Source organism: Pipra filicauda, unplaced genomic scaffold, assembly GCF_003945595.2.
Source record: "Pipra filicauda isolate LSUMZ 115617 unplaced genomic scaffold, ASM394559v2 scaffold149_size4050908_pilon, whole genome shotgun sequence".
NCBI classification, from domain to species: domain Eukaryota; kingdom Metazoa; phylum Chordata; class Aves; order Passeriformes; family Pipridae; genus Pipra; species Pipra filicauda.
In genome coordinates this window covers 3,313,654-3,333,274 of record NW_024103984.1, presented here as the reverse complement: position 1 = coordinate 3,333,274, position 19,621 = coordinate 3,313,654, and the positions used below count along the sequence as shown (strand labels likewise).

At 41.5% G+C, this 19,621-nt stretch overlaps 2 protein-coding genes across 3 annotated transcripts in view; both read right to left on the bottom strand.

Moving 5' to 3' along the window:
• Window positions 1–5,940, bottom strand: part of STAT1 (signal transducer and activator of transcription 1) — a 28,095-nt gene extending 22,155 nt beyond the window's left edge. Inside the window, exons 1-5 of one of the 2 annotated variants that reach the window (XM_027737535.2) lie at window positions 5,900–5,940; window positions 5,454–5,704; window positions 2,256–2,384; window positions 1,483–1,627; window positions 152–250 (exon numbers count right to left, since the gene is read on the bottom strand). In XM_027737535.2, the coding sequence (XP_027593336.1) occupies window positions 152–250; window positions 1,483–1,627; window positions 2,256–2,383 (372 nt within the window). In that variant the 5' untranslated portion in view covers window position 2,384; window positions 5,454–5,704; window positions 5,900–5,940. Of the gene's footprint in view, window positions 1–151; window positions 251–1,482; window positions 1,628–2,255; window positions 2,385–5,453; window positions 5,741–5,899 lie in introns of both variants that reach the window. The other variant, XM_039378826.1, reaches the window with a different exon arrangement.
• A 1,498-nt stretch (window positions 5,941–7,438) lies between these two features.
• STAT4 (signal transducer and activator of transcription 4) overlaps window positions 7,439–19,621 on the bottom strand; it is a 43,772-nt gene continuing 31,589 nt past the window's right edge. Inside the window, exons 16-25 of the mRNA XM_027737544.2 lie at window positions 18,401–18,484; window positions 18,014–18,112; window positions 16,671–16,806; window positions 15,272–15,324; window positions 14,402–14,496; window positions 13,705–13,841; window positions 13,078–13,269; window positions 11,743–11,809; window positions 11,101–11,209; window positions 7,439–9,007 (exon numbers count right to left, since the gene is read on the bottom strand). Of these exons, the coding sequence (XP_027593345.1) occupies window positions 8,981–9,007; window positions 11,101–11,209; window positions 11,743–11,809; window positions 13,078–13,269; window positions 13,705–13,841; window positions 14,402–14,496; window positions 15,272–15,324; window positions 16,671–16,806; window positions 18,014–18,112; window positions 18,401–18,484 (999 nt within the window). The 3' untranslated portion in view covers window positions 7,439–8,980. The remainder of the gene's footprint in view (window positions 9,008–11,100; window positions 11,210–11,742; window positions 11,810–13,077; window positions 13,270–13,704; window positions 13,842–14,401; window positions 14,497–15,271; window positions 15,325–16,670; window positions 16,807–18,013; window positions 18,113–18,400; window positions 18,485–19,621) is intronic.

Below are 19,621 nucleotides of genomic sequence, written 5' to 3'. Positions count from 1 at the left end.
CATATCAGTGCTCACTCTTCTGTCTTTAAGAAACATATTATTGGGCAGAGAGAGGACAGCCTGTCTCCCCTTTCAGTCTTCATCCACTCCCACTGTCCCAAATAATAGGAAAGGGTAGATATAACTGCAGTAGACATTTCAAGACTGTTACCTCATTTGACAGCTGGGCACTGTTGAGTATTTTCCTCTCTTCTTTCAGACAGTGCTGGATGATCATTGCCATATGTATTGGGTCTTCTTGGAAGTTATCCTAGCATTAGAGACAGTCTATTGTTTAAGTTCACACACCTAATTTCTTGTCATTCAGTAACCTTCAGATTGGCAAAAAGATTAGTGAGTGACTGTGTTCGTAGCCTGCTCCAAGACTACAGGGTATGGCAGCTGCAACCAGCTCTAAGAGTGAGTTTTCATTTTAGTTCATTAGCATTAGCATACAATGAGATGGTACTGGGATAAAACAACAGGAAAGGGTCAGAGACGTTTTTGGGAGAAGTGAGATACTATCCTACAGTCCTAAAGAGAGCTCATCTCTTGAGAGCCGCCCTCTGACATATGGCTGCTGGTTTTGAAGGGCAGTGTTCCAGCCTGGCAGGTACAGTTCTTGCTCAGTGATGTAAAGAAGGTGTATTAGCTGCCACTTGTGAACATGTGGTCAAGGCTGGGCGGAAACTCAACCTTAGTGTTTTACATGCAAACAAAGCTGGGACATGCTGTGGATTGATATCGCCCTGCTCTGCTCAGGATGGTGCTGCCCTGGGGGTCGTTGAGCTGTGCCAGCCTTCTTGACTGATCTTTCATTGCTGATCTCATTACTATGGTATAAATACAGGTCATCTTCTCAGAAAAGTCCCCTGGTCACCTACCTGTGGTGAGCAGAAGCTCAGTGAGTGGAAATTAGGCTGTGGTGAAGGAAGACCCTCTGGCACAGAGCCCTACAGGGAGGAGTGGATGACTGACTAATAAGTCCACTAGGGATATGTCCTGCACTGGCACTCACTACCAACTGCTTTGGCCCTTTTCTTTCCCAGTACAGTGCAATGCAGAGTGCTGCCTAAGGACAACTCCTTTGCTCTTAACTGCAGTTCTGCAGTTACATGGGAAGGATTTCTTTCCCTGTGTTTTTTCTGCATCAAAAAAAGTGTCTTATTAGGACACTGAGGAAACTGGATGGGGAGGGCATGGGTTAAGTGAAACTGCAGTTGAGTAAGTGCCCAAAATACATACAGTAAACACCTTACAAACTGCAACTGCCCTTTTCCTAGAGCTCTCAGAAACTGTAACTGTACCTGTAAGCAAACTGTAACTTTCTAACTGTAGCCAATTAAAACAAAAACGGAGTGACATTTGAATTCTGGGTTTTAAAGCAGAATTCTCACACATTCTCTGTGAATATCCCCCATGGCAGGGTAGTTTGCTTAGAGGCATCCAATTGCACTACTGAAGCAATTCAAGCAAATGTATAGGTATAGAACCCCGGCATACCTGCAGATTGCGTTTGCTTTTCCTTATGTTGTGCTGCAGCAAAAAGTTGTTTTCTATCAAGAATCTACTGAATTGGTCATCAAGCTGTGACAACAGGTCATGGAACAACACCGTAGCAAAAGATACGTTGTTGGCTGCATGTTCCCTAGAATAATTTAAGGCATGCTTGTGTTAAATACCTTTCTCATACAGCATCCAAGAAATGCATTACAGGTGTACTTTATTTTTAATCCCCCACTACAGTTGTAGAATATGCAAGCAGTAAGAATTACTTTCCAATGTAAGCCAATTTCATTCTCTTAACTTTGACTTTACTTTCCTTGATACAGAAATGTTGGTTTTCTCTGTATTATTCTTGCCACATTGTGTGCAAGTTCATTTGCTCACTTCATGCACATCAAGAATCTAAAAGTGAACCTGATGCATGTGCATGGTGTACACTTCACAGAAATCTTGCCAGAAGTTCAAAGTCTTTGAACAGCGAGAGACTGAGCTACCAAGACAGCAACTGATCGGTCTTAAAACAGCTGCTTTTGTTATAGACCAAGTGAGAGCAATATGAGCTCTAGGACAGTTTTATTCCAGCTGTCAGGCCCCTCTAGAAAGCCTGGAAGAGGGGCAGGAACACAGGCTGCAGCACCCACACAGCAAAGCATCCTACCAGCAAAGGTTCACCTAAGCAGCTTGCTTCACCAGTATTCTGCTGCTGCCTGTAACTGTATGTATGAGAACATTGCTTATCACACAACCCAAAGGCTAATTTCTAAGTTTACCAATCCTGGTTCTCCAGCCACTGTGCCAGGTACTGCCTGATCTCCATGGGAAAGCTGTCATCGTATAGCTGGTGAACTTGCTCCAAAAACTTGGAATCAAGTTGCTGTAGCTGATGCCACTGAGTCATCCTGAGGAAGGGGTGGAAAAAAAAAATCAGTGTAAATTTTTAAGTAGTATTTGGACAAAGCTGGTGAAAAATAACATAAGTTTTCATGAACATTGATAAAATTGGAGGATGTGCTACTTTTGGCTAGGATAAGGCTAATTTTCTTCACAGTAGCCAGTGTGGTGCTGTATTTTGGATTTGTGCTGGAAAGAGTGTTGGTAAAACAGGGATGTTTTTATTATTGCTGAGCAGTGCACAGACAAAGCCCTTTTCTACTCTTCACCCTATTCCACCAGCTAGGAGGCTGGGGGTGCACAAGAATTTGGACAGCTGACTCCAACTGACCACAGGGATATTTCACACCATATGGCATCATGCTCCGTATATAAAGTTCGGGGAAGAAGGAAGGAAGGGAGGTACACTCTGCATGATAGTGTTTGTCTTCCCAAGTCACCATCAGGTGTGACGGAACCCAGCTTTTCTGGAATGGCTGAACACCTGCCTGCCCATGGGAATCAGTGAATTAACTCTTTGGTTTTGTTTCGCTTCTGTACACAACTTCTGCTTTACCTGCTAAACTGTCTTTATCTCAACCCACAAGTCTTTTCCCTTTTACCCTTCTGATTCACTCCCCATCCCACCTCATAGGGAGGAGGGGGAAGTGAGTGAGCAGCTGTGAGGTAGCTCCACACAGTTGCTGGCTGGGGTTAAACCAGACAGAGGAGTAAGAAGGAAAAGTGTTTTCATCGAACAAAAGTATTTTATTTTCAGCTGTAACAGTTCTAGACGCTAGTCCTTTAAACACAATAAAACTTCTTTTGGGCTTGTTTAAATTTTTTAAAAAAATGGAATTTACAAATTAAGACAGTGCACTGTTTGCTGAAAAATTACTTCAAGCTGGAATAACCCTTTCCCATGAAAATGTGCCTTTTTTTTTTTTTCCTCTGAACCCCTTTTCATGGCATTTAGGGCATGGTTCGTGTTACTGCTCTCTTGCTTAGCAAGAATATGAGAATGAGGACCTATGTGTTTGATCTGTACTCTGCATGACTGAGATTCTGCATGTGGAGTTTCACCTTCTGTTGATACTCCCCATTACTAAGAACATGAGTGAAAAATCAAAGAACCCTCTAGGCACTCATTTTCACTTGGTACTTGTGTCCCCACCTACCTGCTCTGAAAATGGACTAGATCTCAAGTCAGTTCAAATGGAGAAGTACTGGAGAGATGTTTTTTCTGCTATATGCTTTATTTCTCATGACCACATTTTCAGGCTAAATTCAAGGAATCTGTGCAGCAGATACAAGGTACTTAAATGAATTAATATTGTACAGCATGGCTTCTCTCAGTCATAACGCTTTTATGAGAGTGGCTTTATATTGTGACATATGGTTTCTAGCAGCAGATCAGTTAGTCTTCTCATTAGGCTGCAGGTTATCATGTTGTAGTGGAAATGGCACATAAAGATATGTCCAAGGAACAGTACAGGCTGAGAACATGCGTGGTGACATGCAAATCCACTCACATACAGAACCTTTAAAAAAAAAGGTGATAGGACCTATCCAAAGAACAGGGCAGCATCAGGGTGAAGGACTATCTTGTATGTGCCTTCCTGCTAAATCTGTTAGTGTCTGGATGCTGGTTCCCCCAGCTGCTGAGTGGCATATGCTATGTGTGAGAAGCAAATGAGAGTTAAAAATGCTATTATGTTTTAAGTGAGGCCTTGAGGCTTTTGATGTGCATGCTATTCAGATTTCAGATAACACATTTGAGTGTGCTGTAGCTGCACCATGGCAAACAGTTAAACGTGACATTGCTGAGGAAAGAATTTGTCTAAATTCATGAATTTAATCTGCTGCTTTCCCTAATGGTTAAGTGAAGATGTACTCCAATCTTCCTGTGTCTTAAAGCAACCAGTCTAGGAAAGGACTGGGGAGTGGTGGCAGAGAACCATTCAATGAGGTGGTTACAGAGAATGTAATAATGCAGCAAACATGACCCCTGGGGATGCAAGCAGGGAAACATCAAAGAAGGGGTAAGTCAATACCTTTTTGTAGAGAAGGCATCAGAGACACCCACAGTGGGGCACAGAGAACAGCCTGAAACTGATGAGTGAGGAGGTACAGGACAGGTAGCCCCTATTCTGCCCTTACTCAAGGGAAGTGCAGTATGATCACAGCCCATAGGTGTGTCTGGAGAAAAGGAGCCCTGTTGGAGGCCCCTAAATGGGTGATGTATTTGCAGCTCTGTGGGTCTGTGTGCCTCGTAACAGCTATGCTTGAGGGTGTCTTCCACAGCTCAGCTTGGACTCAGAGAATCACAGAATTATTAGGGTTGGAAGGGACCTCTGGAGATCATCCAGTCCAACCCCCCTATCATGGCAAGGTAACCTAGAGCAGGTGACACAGGAAGGTGTCCAGGTGGGTTTTGAATGTCTCCAGAGAGGGGGATTCCAGACCCTCTCTGGGCAGCTGTTCCATTGCTCTGCCACCCTCAATGTAAAGACATTCTTCCTCATGTTGAGATGAAACTTCTGGTTTAGATTATGGCCATTGCTTCTCGTCCTGTCACTGGGCAACAGTGATAAGAGTCTGGCACCAACTTTGAGATATCTGTATGCATTAATGAGGTCCCCTCTCAGTCTTCCCTTCTCTAGATTGAACAGGCTCAGCTCCCATAGTCTCTCCTCGTAAGACCCTTCATCATCTTTGTGGCTTCTGCTGGACCCTCTCCAGTAACTACTTGCCTTTCTAGTACCGAGGAGCCCAGAACTGGATACAGCACTCCAGATGTGCCTCTTTAGGGCCGAGTAAAGGGGTAGTATCGCCACCCTCGACCTGCCGGCCACACTCTTCCCAATGCACCCCAGGGCTCCCTCCTGGCCACTCTCTACCTACTTTCCTGTCATTCCCGGGGGATCGCGGCCGGACCACACGGCTCAGTTCGGGAGCAAAGGGCGGCGGGCAGCCCGTGCTGCCGCCGGGAGCTCGCACGGCTCCCGCGGGGAAGGACAGCGCTCCCTCCCCGTGTTCCCCCCGCTCCCCGCCCCGGCTCAGTCCCGCAGGTTGGGAGCACCACGCAGGTACCGCACCTGTTGGGCAGAGGCTGCCCGGCGACGCGGCCACAGCAGGAACAGGGAGAGAGCACCGACCCGGGCACAGGGACCGCTCCTGGGGGCTCCCGAGCAGGCAGCGTTGGGAGTCTGGAGACGCGCAGCACCAGGTGCAGCTGTCCAGAAGGAGCCAAAAGGGGTTCAGGGAGCAGGAGTCGGGAGCAGATGCAACCGGTGACGGAAGAGCAGCGCTGCCGCCCGGGAGGCGGGTGATGCCCTGATGGGTATCCCTGCCAGGAGTGAACACCGCTGGGAGACGGCACCCGCTGCAACAGGGGGAAAGACACCGAAGCGCAAAGCTCGGTGGTCGAGCCAAAGGCAGGGGCAGTCTGAGGGAGCGATAGCTCCAGCTGCACCGGGCATTCCCCGCGCCGCGCCGTCCCCCGAGGCGCCGGTACCGCCCGTCCGAAGGCAGCTCCCCTCACCTCTCGGTTCGGCTCCCGGAGCCCTTCCCAGCTTCCCGGCCCGCAGTGCCCGCCGTGCCGGCTCCGGCCGCCTCGGGACGCCCGCACGGCCCGCAGTGCGCAGGCGCGGCGGCGGCAGGAGGAGGGCCCCTGAGGGAACAGCCGCTCCACGTGATTTCTGGGAAAGCCGCTGGAGCGGCCCCGGCTGAGGGGAAGGGGAAAGCGAAACCGAAACGGGCCGTGCTGGGGGAAGGAAGGGCAGCCAGGGCCGGGGACGCGCACACGCACAGCCGCGGGTGTCGGTCCATGCTCTGCGACCCGCATTGCCCTCCGGGACACTGAGGATGCCGCTTCGGGCGGCTCAGCGTTGTCGCCCTTCCCATTCCTTCATCCCGCTTTTCTTTCCAGTCCTAGTCGCTAGGAATAGAACAGCGAATAGGAATAGTGAACAGGAACAGCGGCGCTGCTGCTGCTTTGGGCGCACACGGTCTGGGTGGGTTTTGTCTCCTTTGTGAAGTGTCAGCAAAGACCGGGATAATAAAGTCCAGGCTTTGGTGCGGGTCTCCAGGGTACTCGGATCTGTTTCGGTGTCCTTTGTGTCCCCGCCCCTTCCTCAGATGGAGGGGGCGGTTGTTACTCCGTGAAAGAAACAAGGGAATAGAAGGTCTGTTTGGTAAACTTTGGGGCATGAAATGCCATAGAGCAGTGGATGTATAAACACGGCTGTAAATAAAAGCTGTAGCAGAAGGTAACTGACAGTTTTCACTTTTTTTTTTTTCTTAATTAGTATCGTCAAAGTGACGCACCAAGACACAAAGCACACAAACAGCCATGTTATTTTTTAATTTGCTGCTGCAAAACACAGCGGAAGTGTAAGCACAGTTAGTAAAAGTACTTAAAAGTGGATGTTTTGTTTCTTCTGGCAGTGTCTGAGACACCCCTTTGTGTGTTTGCTCCCTTCCCCATCATTTTACTAGAGAACCCTATTCTTACTTGTAGTGGTATAAGGATAAAATACTAACTTTTTTAGTGGAAGGAGACTTGGGCTATATATATTTATCTTACAGTAAACTACTCCAGTGTTCTTTTAAAGCAGTAAAATGATTTAAGTCACATGCCTTTCAATGACATGTTAAACCTACCCCTTGCAAAATCTGTTTTAAAGCAACAGTAGAAACCGTAATGCGAAAACCTGATCCACAATGCTGTCCAGTAACACCAGTTATATCATGCTGAACTTAATAGCTTAGAGTCTTGAAGGGTTGCATTGCTCGGGGAGCAGGGAGGAAGGGGAGAGGAGACTGCTTCACGTGTTATGTCTGGTCCCTTTTTACAGTACTTCTCATGAGGTCAAAAATATAGGGCATCCCCCATTTAGTTTATATTAAGATTGCGAGAAGAGCTTAGAATGAAAAGGCATGCAGTAGCTGATGCGAGGTGAAGTTATGTTTGCTGCTCTAGAAGCCTGTGTTACTGCTTGTAGTCCAGACTTGAGATCAACAAAAAGGCAGCAAGACTGTTTCTGTGGGCCTTGAAAAAAATTCCACAGAGGTCCAGGTATGCAACTTGAAGCCAAAATCTGTTTTTATTCATGCTGGTTATATAAGTTACAGATGTTACCAAACTATGTACAGAATTGCTCTTGTTGTTTTGTAAAATTATTTATACATGATGCTTTCTGAGAGAAAATGACTTACGTGCAGCTCACTTTAAATCACTCAGGTCAATGAACAGAGATGTGTTTGGTTTTTTTGTAATCTATTCCCCTGTATCACAGAAATAGCTCATTACTCTGTTTCCGTTCACTTGTTTTCAACTAACATAAATGGTACGGGTGAAAGGAGTGAGTAAAAAAGGAGAAATGAAAGTAAAATGCATGCCTTACTGATTCAAGGAGGTTATGTTTTCATCTCAGATATCTAATTTGTACCTGCTCAAGAAAACAGTAAGGTGCAAACATTCAAGGGTTTGTATTGTGAGAACTTTGCATGCATTAACCATGTATTCTGTGGATAAGACTTAAAGCTTGATTGAGCCAGTATATGTCTCCTTGGAATCGCTTCTTTATTATTCTATTAACACAGGTTTTAGGGAGAATACTGAGAGCAAAAAAAGCTGACAAGACCAAGCTAGCTATTCTGTTTATTAAATGAGCCTCTGACAGACACGTAATAATCTGCCACGCAGCACAATTTTCCCAGTGGTTGGAAATGCTGCAGCTCCTCAGTTTTTAAAACTGTGCTTCCCAGTTGGCATTTATCAGTTAGTATCCAGATGCAACTGGTCAGGATTTTTTTATTTCTAGGCTTTCTGATAGTACGTGCTGTAGTATCTGAGTGCTCCTTGCCCAAACAGATTTACTCCTGCAACTATTTTGTGAGGGAGAAAGTTTTACTAACTCTGTCTTCCAGAGTTAGTAAATCGGAGACAGCCTTTTTGACACCACAAATTTTGTGTCTGCTTCCTTTCCAGAACTCCCTTCTCTTCCCAGCCACGCTTACCTGTCTTTCACAACTTTTGCTGTGGTGTCAGATAAAAATCTATGCTGAGGGTACTTCTTCTTTGGAGAAAAATGTCCCAGACACCTCTGGGACATTTAAACTCAGGGGAATGAGAATCTTTGCTTTGAAATAGAATCTAAACGAGTGTTGTGCAAAATTACAATTAAACAATAAGTATTTAACATAATAAATCCTAATTTTTTCAAAGACATTAATGTCTTTAGTTATCTTTCTGTGCTGTTTTCAGAAGCAAAACATTTTGTTCTTATATTCTCATATTTACAGCAATTCTATGACTGTTAGTTAATTCTGCAAGTAAAATTTATCTCTGCTGGGACCTCACTGCAGTCAAATGACTTCCAAATGAGAAAGGATTTGACCTTTTTATCACTGAGAACAGCAAATCTGACTTGCAGAAAGCTATTTGAATCCCTAGGGAGAAAATTCCTTGTTTACATGTTGATTGATAACAGAAAGAGGCCTAAGAATAACATAATGGTTTCCAGGAAAAGCTGATTTACAAAGATGATTGTAAAAAAATTAAGGCATCTTTAACCCATCCAGTGTTCACATGATTACTGATTTTTCCAGTATGTGAACTTCAGTCAGTTGAGTAAGGAGAACTCAGCTAGAAGAAAAGAAGGAAAAGATTAATCTCAGGGCACTTGCAGCTGTTCATTCAAAAGTAACTGCAGATAAAACTGTCTCTGGCTCAAGGTAACTACAGTGTCACTTTGTAATACAAACTGATAAGAATCTGCGGATCCTGTTTCTAGTTCTTCACAGATTATAGGAACACTCGTTAGAAAACACTCCATGGGAAACAGTGGCAATAAACCTATTTATTTTTATATGAACTCTTGTGGTTCTTGTAGCCTATGGATATGTGTAGCTGGGCTCTTCCTGGAGTCTTTTTTTCCTGATGGGTCAGGGAATCTGGAGAGGGGGAAATAGAAGGGAATGCAGCAAGACTGAGTTACTGAGTTGTAGGATATTTTGTCCTGCTGCAGATTTCACTCTTGTTTTCTGTATCTCACACAGTGGTTTTTATTGGCATTGGAGGAAAAGTATTGCTTTAATAATGCAGATTGCATGCTTACTGTACTTAGCCAGCTCTTCACCAGGATAGACTGTTGTGTGAATTTGGGGTGATAAAGAAAAAACTTCCATATTTTCCTTGTTTCTGTTTAGCAAGGCAAATAGAATCGAAAAAGGAAGGACTTCTTTAAAAATCTTCTAAAACTATTTTTCTCATTCAATTTCTGGCAGAATTTGAAAACATTTCTAGTAAGATCCTACAGAAATATCACCTGCTATCTAGCAGTACTGAACCACTTGTCTTAGTACTTCTAAAAAACACAACATGACTGTATTTAACTCTTCCAGTTTGCCACCAAACACGTTTTTTTTGTTCGGTGAAGACTCTAAAAGACGGCAGTGGTCATTGTTTTGAAGCTCTGAACAGAGCTGTTTTGAGGTTTACTGTGTGTGCTAGAAGAAACCAAATGTTTGGAGGCTGATGTTAAACGAAAGTGAAGCCAAATATTTTACACTGCCAAAACTCTGGGAAACACAAAGTCGTACATAGTTCATGAGTGCAGTTTTAGAAGGTCAGAACTGTTTTCATTTGTATAAGCCAACATAGAAATGAGTGAGGACAGGTCTTGGTTCAGGTGTAGTAGGTTAGAACCTAGAATTAGTTCAGGCTGATTGTTTCATTTTCAGCTGAAAAACTAGTTTGTCACAAGTGCTATCAGAGAAAAAAGTGAAGAAGAAAAAGAAGATATTTTGCTCTTGAACAGATCATCAACTTGATGTATATTAAAGAACTCATCTATTTGTATATAAAGCTTAACTGTGCTTCCAGTCATCAACAGTCACGATTCTGGCTTAGTTTTGTTCTGTTTGTGGGTGAGGAGGAGTGTTTTACAGAGGTACGTTTGACAGGGAGTTAGCAGGCTTTTAAATACGTAACTGTTTTAAGATCATAAATCATTGAGCATTCAGAAAACTAAGAGCTACTATTAAAAAAGGAAATTTTCTTTTAAAGCTGCTAAAGCCCAAACCACTGCTGTGTTTCCTGAGAGAGGTGTGCTGGGCAAATCCCCAGCTGGGTATACATCAGTGCTCTAAGGACTCTAAGCCATGATGATCCAGAACAAAATTTCTAGTCAGTAAGTAAAGGAGGAAATTTTTTTAATATTATGTTCATAGACTATTTTCCCAATCTTTCTCTATACTTAGTTAATATTAGTTTTATTTCCTTTTAATTTTGCACCTTGGTACCCCATTTAAAAACGTGTGGTTTGAAAAACTTACGCAAGTTTTCTGAACTGAAAATTTTTATGTTCCTTGTGCAGCTCCTCTGAGCAAGCCCAGGCCTTTTTGCTATTTACAGAATTAATACAACTGTCGTGTATTTGTTAGTGCAAAGTCTTTGTTCGTGCAAGAACTCTGTGATCTTTGTGTTATGACATTCAGGGTTCATTGGCCAGCGTGTCAGGCAGTTCCATGCAACACAGGGCTTCCAAGATATTTGCAGTATCCCCTACCATTTACAATAGGAAACGTCTGCACCATTGTTTCAGAGTAATACAGCAAGTGATGAAAGAGCTGTGATTCTTTTGTCATTGTACAAGCAGCCTTTTTATAACCAGCATCTCTGCTCTAGTATCCTGTTTGCTTAGTATTAACTTAGGAATGGAAAAGTTTGCAACTTACGGCAGTTTCAATGGCTGTGGGGCTCAGGTGTTCTCTCAGCACAGCATAAACACTTGGGGACATAGGGAGAAGATCTGATGGAGAATGTGGCTCTGTAGAATCATTTAGGCTGAAAAAAAAAAAAAAGACAAACAAGCAAAAACAAAACATAAAAAAAATAATTTTAGACAAATAATCCCTTTACCTTCATGCATATCAGTGGAGTATGGTGAATGTTTTTTTCACTTAGTTAGGCCTGTACTGGGGCTTGCTGGTGGCTCTGTAAGCATATGCCAACAACCTGCTATACACTTAAAAATGTAGGAGATAGAGTCAGGTTTATTCTTTTCCCCCTTGTCCCTACTATCAGCTGCTGGAGAGAAAAAGGAGACAGTGAAAGATAAGTAGATCAGAGTACCATAAAATCTGTATTCAATTTTTAGAGATGCTTTGTTGCATAAATGGGAAAAGCACTGTACAGGTGAAGTTCTTTACTTCCCTTTCTTGTGTTTAGCAGTCCTTGGCCAAATAAAAACACACTATGTATTTCTATGTCAAACTGTTCTCAAATAGTTTGGGGAAGGGAGGCAGGGAAAACTGAAATGGGATGTAAATTAAATAAAAGTAGCAGTTGAAGTATAATACATCTGTAAGGATACTTACATTTTGGAGACTGGGATAAATACAGAAGGAACATAACCTTTGACTCCTCCATCTGAGGGCTTTGAGACTAAAATAAATATTAGAGAAGTTAAATATTATCTTGTAATTTTATTATTTATTTGAAATTGATTATTTGCCTTAAAGGCTGTAGACCATAATAAATTGAAAAGTCCCTGCTTCTGCATAAGTAAACAGCCATTAAAGTGAGGGGAATTCCTGAGATTAGTCTTTGACTTCAGGTCTTAGTCACATAATTGTCTGTGCTACCTTGATATGAATCGCCGTCTCAGAATATGATACCACAACTGATGAAAGATCTCGTTAGGCCTTCAAAAGAAAATGTACAATAACTCTGTAAGCTTCTTACTCTGAGCCTCTAGATTTTGATTCTGCAAATGGTTGTGTGGAGCTCTATCTCTACAGATACAGCTTCAACAATGTCTTTTGCATGAAATTAAGCATATACATAAAATTTTAGACAACTGGAGCATTAGGCAAAGTCCACTGAATTAAAATGAAAGGGGAAAAAATTGTAGCCTCCAAATATTTTTGAGTTGTGTAGGAGTTTGAGTTCAAATGGAATTGTAACCTTTGATACTGAAAGTCCAGAAGAATGTGTATTATCTATTAAAAATTATGGGTTTGAGGGATTTTTTGAGAGATAATGAGTTTGATCTAAGAATTATCTGACTTGTAACTTGGACAAAGAAAGAGCGTGGGCCAGAATGTATTTGAAGCATTCTTGTCTAGCCTTTTTGCATTTTCCAGTGCAGTTGCCAGGGGTTTTCAGGAACGTTGTCTGCCATAATAACTTTGTAATTGTGCAGTATATCTGCAAAAGGCAGTGCAAATAAGTGACCTTTGTTGTATAGTTCTGCTGAATGAAATGGACTAAAATTGGTCTTCCAAGCTGTTTGGAATATACAGAATTTTCTTGAAATTAAAGAGACAGCATGACACAGTATAACACAACTGTGAAGACAGTAAGCAGAATGACTTTTCAATTTCCTCTCCTTTGAACACCTGAGCAATGAATTTTTTAATGCATCAGAAAAAAAACCCCTATTTTTTTGTCTCTGTCTACCCTAAGATCTGTTTCTTAGCTTCTTTTAAATATTGTTGTCATCACCTCTACTGTAACCTCGAAGACCAGGTATATATTTGCAAAATGAAGCTGTCTAAATGATAGACAAATGTTAAAACAATTGTCTTGAAGTGACTATTAAATGAGGCATCTTAATTTGTTCTCTTCCTCTTCTCCTCACATTGCTCAAATTGCCTCTTGACTTTGCAGCTGCTTTGCAGGAAGGGGTAGATAGAGAAGTGGAGCCCAACCTTCATTTGGCTGACAGCTGTAGTGTTTGCCAAAGGCCTTATCTTTGGGAATATCTGGATACAGGTACTTCAGAGGGTTTTCAGGAACGTTGTCTGCCATAATAACTTTGTAGTCACGCAGTATGTCGGCAAAAGGCAGGGCAGATAAGCGACCTTTGTTGTAGGGTTCCACTGAATGGAATGTTACATCTCCTGTAAAAAACACAAAGGCACCATAACCGCCGATAATTAACAGATCAATGTCTGCAGTTGGAACACATCTTTGCCTTTCTTTTGAAGTTTACACTTGCATGGGTTTTACCTATTCTTACCAGTGTCAGTATCTTCCAATATATAATTTCTGCACGTGAGGGAACAAATTTAAAGCCTGCAGTAAAGAGCTTAGTTAATATGAAGAACTGAGGGGTAGACTGTCAGAGTTTTGGTTTGTGTTTGAGAAAATATGATGCTTTTATCATGCCCAAAACCATACTTAGAATTTTACCATACACAAGAATTTTACTTTCAAACCAGAAAAAATTCCTATATTACAGGTATATTGCAGAACTTGAATTAGTTTTGGTTTGGTCTTTTGGGTTTTTTTTTTTTGGTTGTGGATTTTTTTCCCTTTTTCTTAATTATACTTACCATTTTCTAGTTGATCCACCCAAGTAAAGGTAATTCCACCCAGATTGCTCTCGCTAAACCTTAATAAAAATGTTCCTGGTGTCTTGTCTTTGAGCAGAATTCGTTCCTTCTCTTTGCTTACAAATCCCATAATGTACCTGTAGGGTAACAGGGAATCATGGGTTTACTTTTGGAAAAAAATACAGACTTTGATGTGTGTATGATGCATAGAATCATAGAAGGGCTGAGGTTGCAAGGGACCTTAAAGATCATGTAGTTCCAACCCCTGTGCCATGGACAGGGATACCTTTCACCAGACTAGGTTGCCCAAGACTCTAGCCAGCCTTGATCTGGCCAGACTTTATGTAGGTGTCTAAAACCTGATTATAAAAGCTTTATAAGGCCTTGAGACTATGACCAAAGCTTCATGTGATTTACATGTGGAGTATGGCATTGAGCTCAAAGTACTATGAAGCCTGTTGAAATCTATCCACAGTACTTGACTGTATAGAAAGAACAGAAGAATAGATTTAAACCTGTGTTTCTAAGAGATTCAGTGTTGTTCCTCTTTGGCAAAACTTGTCGGAAGGTATAAATAGAAGGGAGACAGAAGTGTTAAACTCATTGCAAACTGTCTTCTGCACAGCTAAGACTGAGATTAGTAAAGGACAAAATAGAGAGAGATCAATAAATATAGAGCAGTTTCCTTGTTGCTCACCCATCAATCCAGAGAGGAAGAATGTGTTTTTTAATTAAGTCCAAAATGGCTTCGAGCCAAACCCAAAAGGTAAAAGACTTTCCAGGCAGATGTTCCTAATGGTTAAAAAACAACCACAAAACACAAACAAAACAGACACACACAAGAAGAAAATTGTAAGGGTGTTGTTACCCGACATCTGTGTGACATAGCTATCTCAGTTTCTCAAGAATAAGCTGGTTTGTTCAAGTCAGAATGACAATTTCAGCTGCGGTTTTGAGTAACATCTCTCTGTCAGCCTGACATAAAACCAACAGATTTTTAATATGTGCTGGAAGCATCTCATTTTTCAATGAAAAAAAATCACATTTGTTGTTTCTTCCTGGTTAGGAAATGACATTTTGAGTGAAATGACTATGAGAAAGTTGAAATTCTTTCAGTGTTCTGTGTTTGTTTAAATAATGTAATGAACATGAATAAAATGGGTTTATCCTTCTTTAGCAGTAAATTCCTCATCAAAGTTATTGCATATATTGACTGTCTTCAAATAATTTAGGTCACAACTGAGCATATAAAAAAAAATTACTCGTGCTTTATGAAAAACGTATTGCATACTTTGATAACACAATCATTTACAGAACTATATAGGGCCCACTGTAATGGCAGTTTCTGATATCTGTAGCAATATAACTAAGTAGATCTCCTATCCCAAGCTTTACACTTCTGGAATTGTTGTTTTCCTAGTTAAATTTTTACAAGGGGTGTGATTGTGCTGAGCAAGTCCCATGTGTGGCAAGTGGTGATCTTACCAGTAACATCAGGGAAACAGAGTTAGGCACGTGTGTGGGTGTTAAGGGAAATGAGAATCCAGTTTTACTTTTGGAACTGTACCTTGCAGAACTTCGCCCAGGATAGTTGATAATCATTGTAACTGACTTGTTGTCCTGAAAGAAAAAAAAACAACAAAAAAGGACAAATGGTGCATGTATTCTTCCTGAAGTTTTGAAATAGATATATCTTGATATCTGCATAGTTGGGTGGGGTGTGTGGGAAGTACTGTACATCCAGACTTGGAGAGGGGCATCCTAAGGGGCAGTTTTAGTGCATCCTTTTGAAGCAGCTGATAATAGTAGTTTAGGGAATATTTGCCTAAAATGCTCTAGGACTTGGTGTCTACATGCTCATTTTCAGTTTTTAGCCTGAATGTTATTTCTCAGCTTTCCCTCAGGCCTGTTCCTTCTGTGGGACAGCTGGATCAGGGTATTCAATAGTTCATCTTGCTGAGGTTACAGGGCCTCTTTGCTGTGCTGACACCAGTGAAGGATGGGTCCCAGATGTAAACAGACCCACAGGGCCAGATACTTAAAATGAAACAAAACCCAAACCAAACCTTATAAGCAAGCAAAAATATACTTCCTTTTGATTTCAGATGCTTCCTTACCAAGTAATTATCTATTGCAAAATAACATCACAGTTCAGTGTGATTTTGATGCCCTTTTTACAGCCTGGAAGTTCAAAAGTTGAATTACTTTGTCATAAGAATAAGCTGACACCTCCTTTCTTTAAAGAAAAAAATGTTGCTGTGACATTTTTGACATCAGCTCTGGAACTGGAGGTCATGCCATGCTGGTTTTGGCTGGGGTAGAGTTCATTTTCTTCACAGTAGCTAGTGTGTTTTGGATTTGTGCTGGCAACAGTGTTGGTTGAACAGGGATGTTTTAGTTCTTGCTGAGCAGTGCTTACACAGAACCAAGGCCTTTTCTGCTTCTCACCCCACCAGTGAGCAGGCTGGGAGTGCCAAGAAGTGGGGAGAGAACACAGCTAGGACAGCTGATCCTAACTGGTCAAAAAGAATATTCTGCACCATATGGTGACATGCTCAGCAAGTAAACTAGGGGAGAAGAAGGAGAAAGGAGGGGATCTTTGGTGTGGGGATCTTTGGGGTGATGGCATCTGTCTTCCCAAGTAACTGTTATGTGAGATGGATCCAGCCCTGATTTCCAAATTGAACACCTGCCTGCTGATGGGAAGTAGTGAATTAATTCCTTATTTTGCCTTGCATTCACGTGTGGATTTTGCTTTACCTGTTAAACTGTCTTACCTTGACCCTTGAGTTTTCTCACTCTTTCAGTTCTCTCCCCATCCCACTGTGGGTGAGTGAGTAAGTGGCTGTGTGGGGCTTAGCTGCCAGCTGGGGTTAAACCATAACAAGGGCTTAAAGTCATTACCTGTAACTATCAAATATAAGAGCCAAAAGGCAAACAAAATCTGTGTATTTCTACACACTTACCCATAAGTTTCTCTGCCAGCATGTTGAGCTGTTCAGAATTGAGTCCACGACCGACGTATGATGAAAATTGCCAGCTCAGTACTTCTAAGAGCTGGCTTAAAGTGGCAGCAGGGGGGTTGTTGAAGAAAGACAAATTCTGCAACAGAATTAGTGCTTTGTTTAGACAGTTAGCAACCATATAGCCTGCAATACATTGCAGGCTATAAAAGGAGGCTGCAGGTACTTCAGCAGAATCTGGAAGTGTTGAAAGTGAGCTCTGTCTGTGTGGGAAACATCGAGGTAAATATGTGAGGGCTCTCCCACCCACAGCCTTCCAGCAAAATCCACTCAGGTGCCCGAGCAGAGCTGTAGGGTGAGAGTCCTTGTGTGCATCTTCGATGATAAAATACCTTGCTGTGCTTCTGGTAGTGTCGTGTGTAAGGACAATAAAAATATTCTTAAGTCCTGTCAAAAGATGTAGATGTTCTCACTATATTTCAATGTTTGGTACATGGAAACCTTAAACTGTTACATACTGATATAGAGATATGTTATTGAATCATTTGGCTTATCTTAGTTTTTCATTTGGTTTCTGGACTGTGTGCTTAATGAACATACTGAAGACTGTGCAAAAACTCTCTGCAGTATCACAGAGTGATAATGCAGTCCAGCCTGCCATCATTCTCAGGCCCTCTCCATGGTAAACTGTCTGACCCTTTCCCTCCTCCAAACATCTGTGTGACTGCCACTAATCCCCGACTGAAAGCCTCAGAGCTATTGACAGCACTGTTCTACAATCTGCAAGTACAGTGACTGAATCTAAAATATGTGCTGAGACAGATGGAGACTGAGAAAGAAAGAATGATTCTGCTTTTGCTCAGGGTTACAGCCACTAGAAGTTGCTACTTAACATTTATAATCTTCTCCACAGAAATAACAAACCCTATAAAATGCATGAGGGAAAGCAGCACTTAAGTACATTACAGACCCACCCATATGCTTACTTTGATGGTTTCTAATTGTACTAGTAGAATTATTTTTAACAGGTCTAGTTTTGATCATCTGCACCCAAAAGAGATAAATTCAAACTTAGAGAAGTTGCGGAGAAGGGCTGTCACCTTTCCTTAGTTTAAGAACTTTAGCATACAAAAAGGAAAGCTAAGGGTGTGTTTGGCTTTATATCCAAGCAGGGAAAAAAAGATAAAGAGAACAGCATTAAAGTGTGATGTTGATAACAGTGTATGTGAAGAAAATAAGGCCAGTTTAAGAGGGAAATACGTATCTTTTATAATTAATGTATTTAGTAACCAAATAATACAACTGTGAAAAGGCAGAAAGTCAGTACTTAAATATTGAAGACCTACCTGAGGATCATTGGTTGACAGATTGTACCAAATAATAGAAGCCCACGCGTTGGGCAGTTGGCTGACATTGGAAATCATCACCACAGGCAAAGAGCTGGTCTGGGGGAAAGAATGAATGCAGTATGTAAATGCTGCTGAGAAAAGTGTTAATACTGTGTTATGCTTTGATTTTTTTTTTTTTTTTTTTTTTTTTTAGCCCCCTCTTCCTTCCCAAAGCTTACACTTCTTTTCCAGAAGTTCTGGAAGTCTTGCATCTGCCTGTGGTTACTGCTGGAGATACATCTAGAACAGACAGACCTGTGGTCTGGCCCAGTGTGGTTGTTCTTCTACAAACTGCTGGAAAATGCCTTTTATTCTTGCCCCAGAAAATCTGTCTAGAATACTCACTTCCAAATTTATAGTCAATCCGTACAGGCAGACCTGTGTTTCAAAGCTGATGGAGTGCAGTTCCTCAGTCACCATGTGAGGGCCCTGAGGGAGTAAGGAGGTTATAGAGCTGTGAGTACACAGTTGGCATTTAACACTGTTTTAGTGATCCAATTGCTGAGATTACCCCTGGAAAGAAAACACATATCAAAGATATCAGTAGAACACGAAAAGAAGGAAGTGAAGGAAATAATTTTTTTGTTAAACTCTGACATTAAATTAGTCTGGAAGTCTGAGGGTTTTTTTCCTGATGAATCTAAAAAAACCCCCTTAATACTGTTAAAGCAATACCTTTACACTTTTAACTTTTTCTAAAATGGTATTTTTAACCGCAGATTTACACACAAAAGTTAAAAGATAATTTTGTGTGTCTGATAGAGATTGTCTCCAGCTTTTCTTTTCCTGAAGTTTCTTTATTGATTGACAATTCTACTTGAAACAGAGATATTAAACTTCAAGGAGAAACAAACTGAAAACAAAACAAACCCCACATCTTTAATGACAAGTAGGCATTCATTCAAGAACACAGGTTTGTTGTGTGTACTTAGATGATACTAGTTGAAGGAGTAGAGGTCTAAATCATTAATCCTAAGTAAATCTGGTATTAAAAACCCAAACCTTCCTTGGACGGGAAAAAAAAAAAATCTGTGTCATTGTTGATTAAAGTTTGTAGTACAGGCATTTGTTTTGATTACAAACTGGCATAGCTCTGTAAAGATCCAAATCTCTGCCCTTTAGGAACCATATCTTTCGAAATACATTTCCATCCCCAGAACTCAAAGTATAAAAATATTTTTGTTCTTTTCCTCTTCTCTTTGTTGTTTTTCTTTCCCTTCCCATCACGTGTTTGTTTTGTCAGAGTTTTCTTTAAAAAAAAAAAAAGAAAGAAGAAATTGCAAATCAAAATGCTTTCATTTACTGAAATACTCTGCTTTCAGTCAATGTAAAATAGAACTATTCCTTGGCAGAGTGCCTCGTGGCCTTATCTTTCCTATGAGCACCTCCTCCAGGACATGTGCAGGCCACTGCAAGAAAAGATACTGAATAAATGAGGGATTGAGACCACAGGAGATCCTTAGGCATCTGAATAATGAATCTGCCTTGTAGAGGGAAAATCCAGCTTAGAGCTGAAGGCTTTTACATGGAACACTCATCCATCAAATGAGCTCAAATGTTTTAATA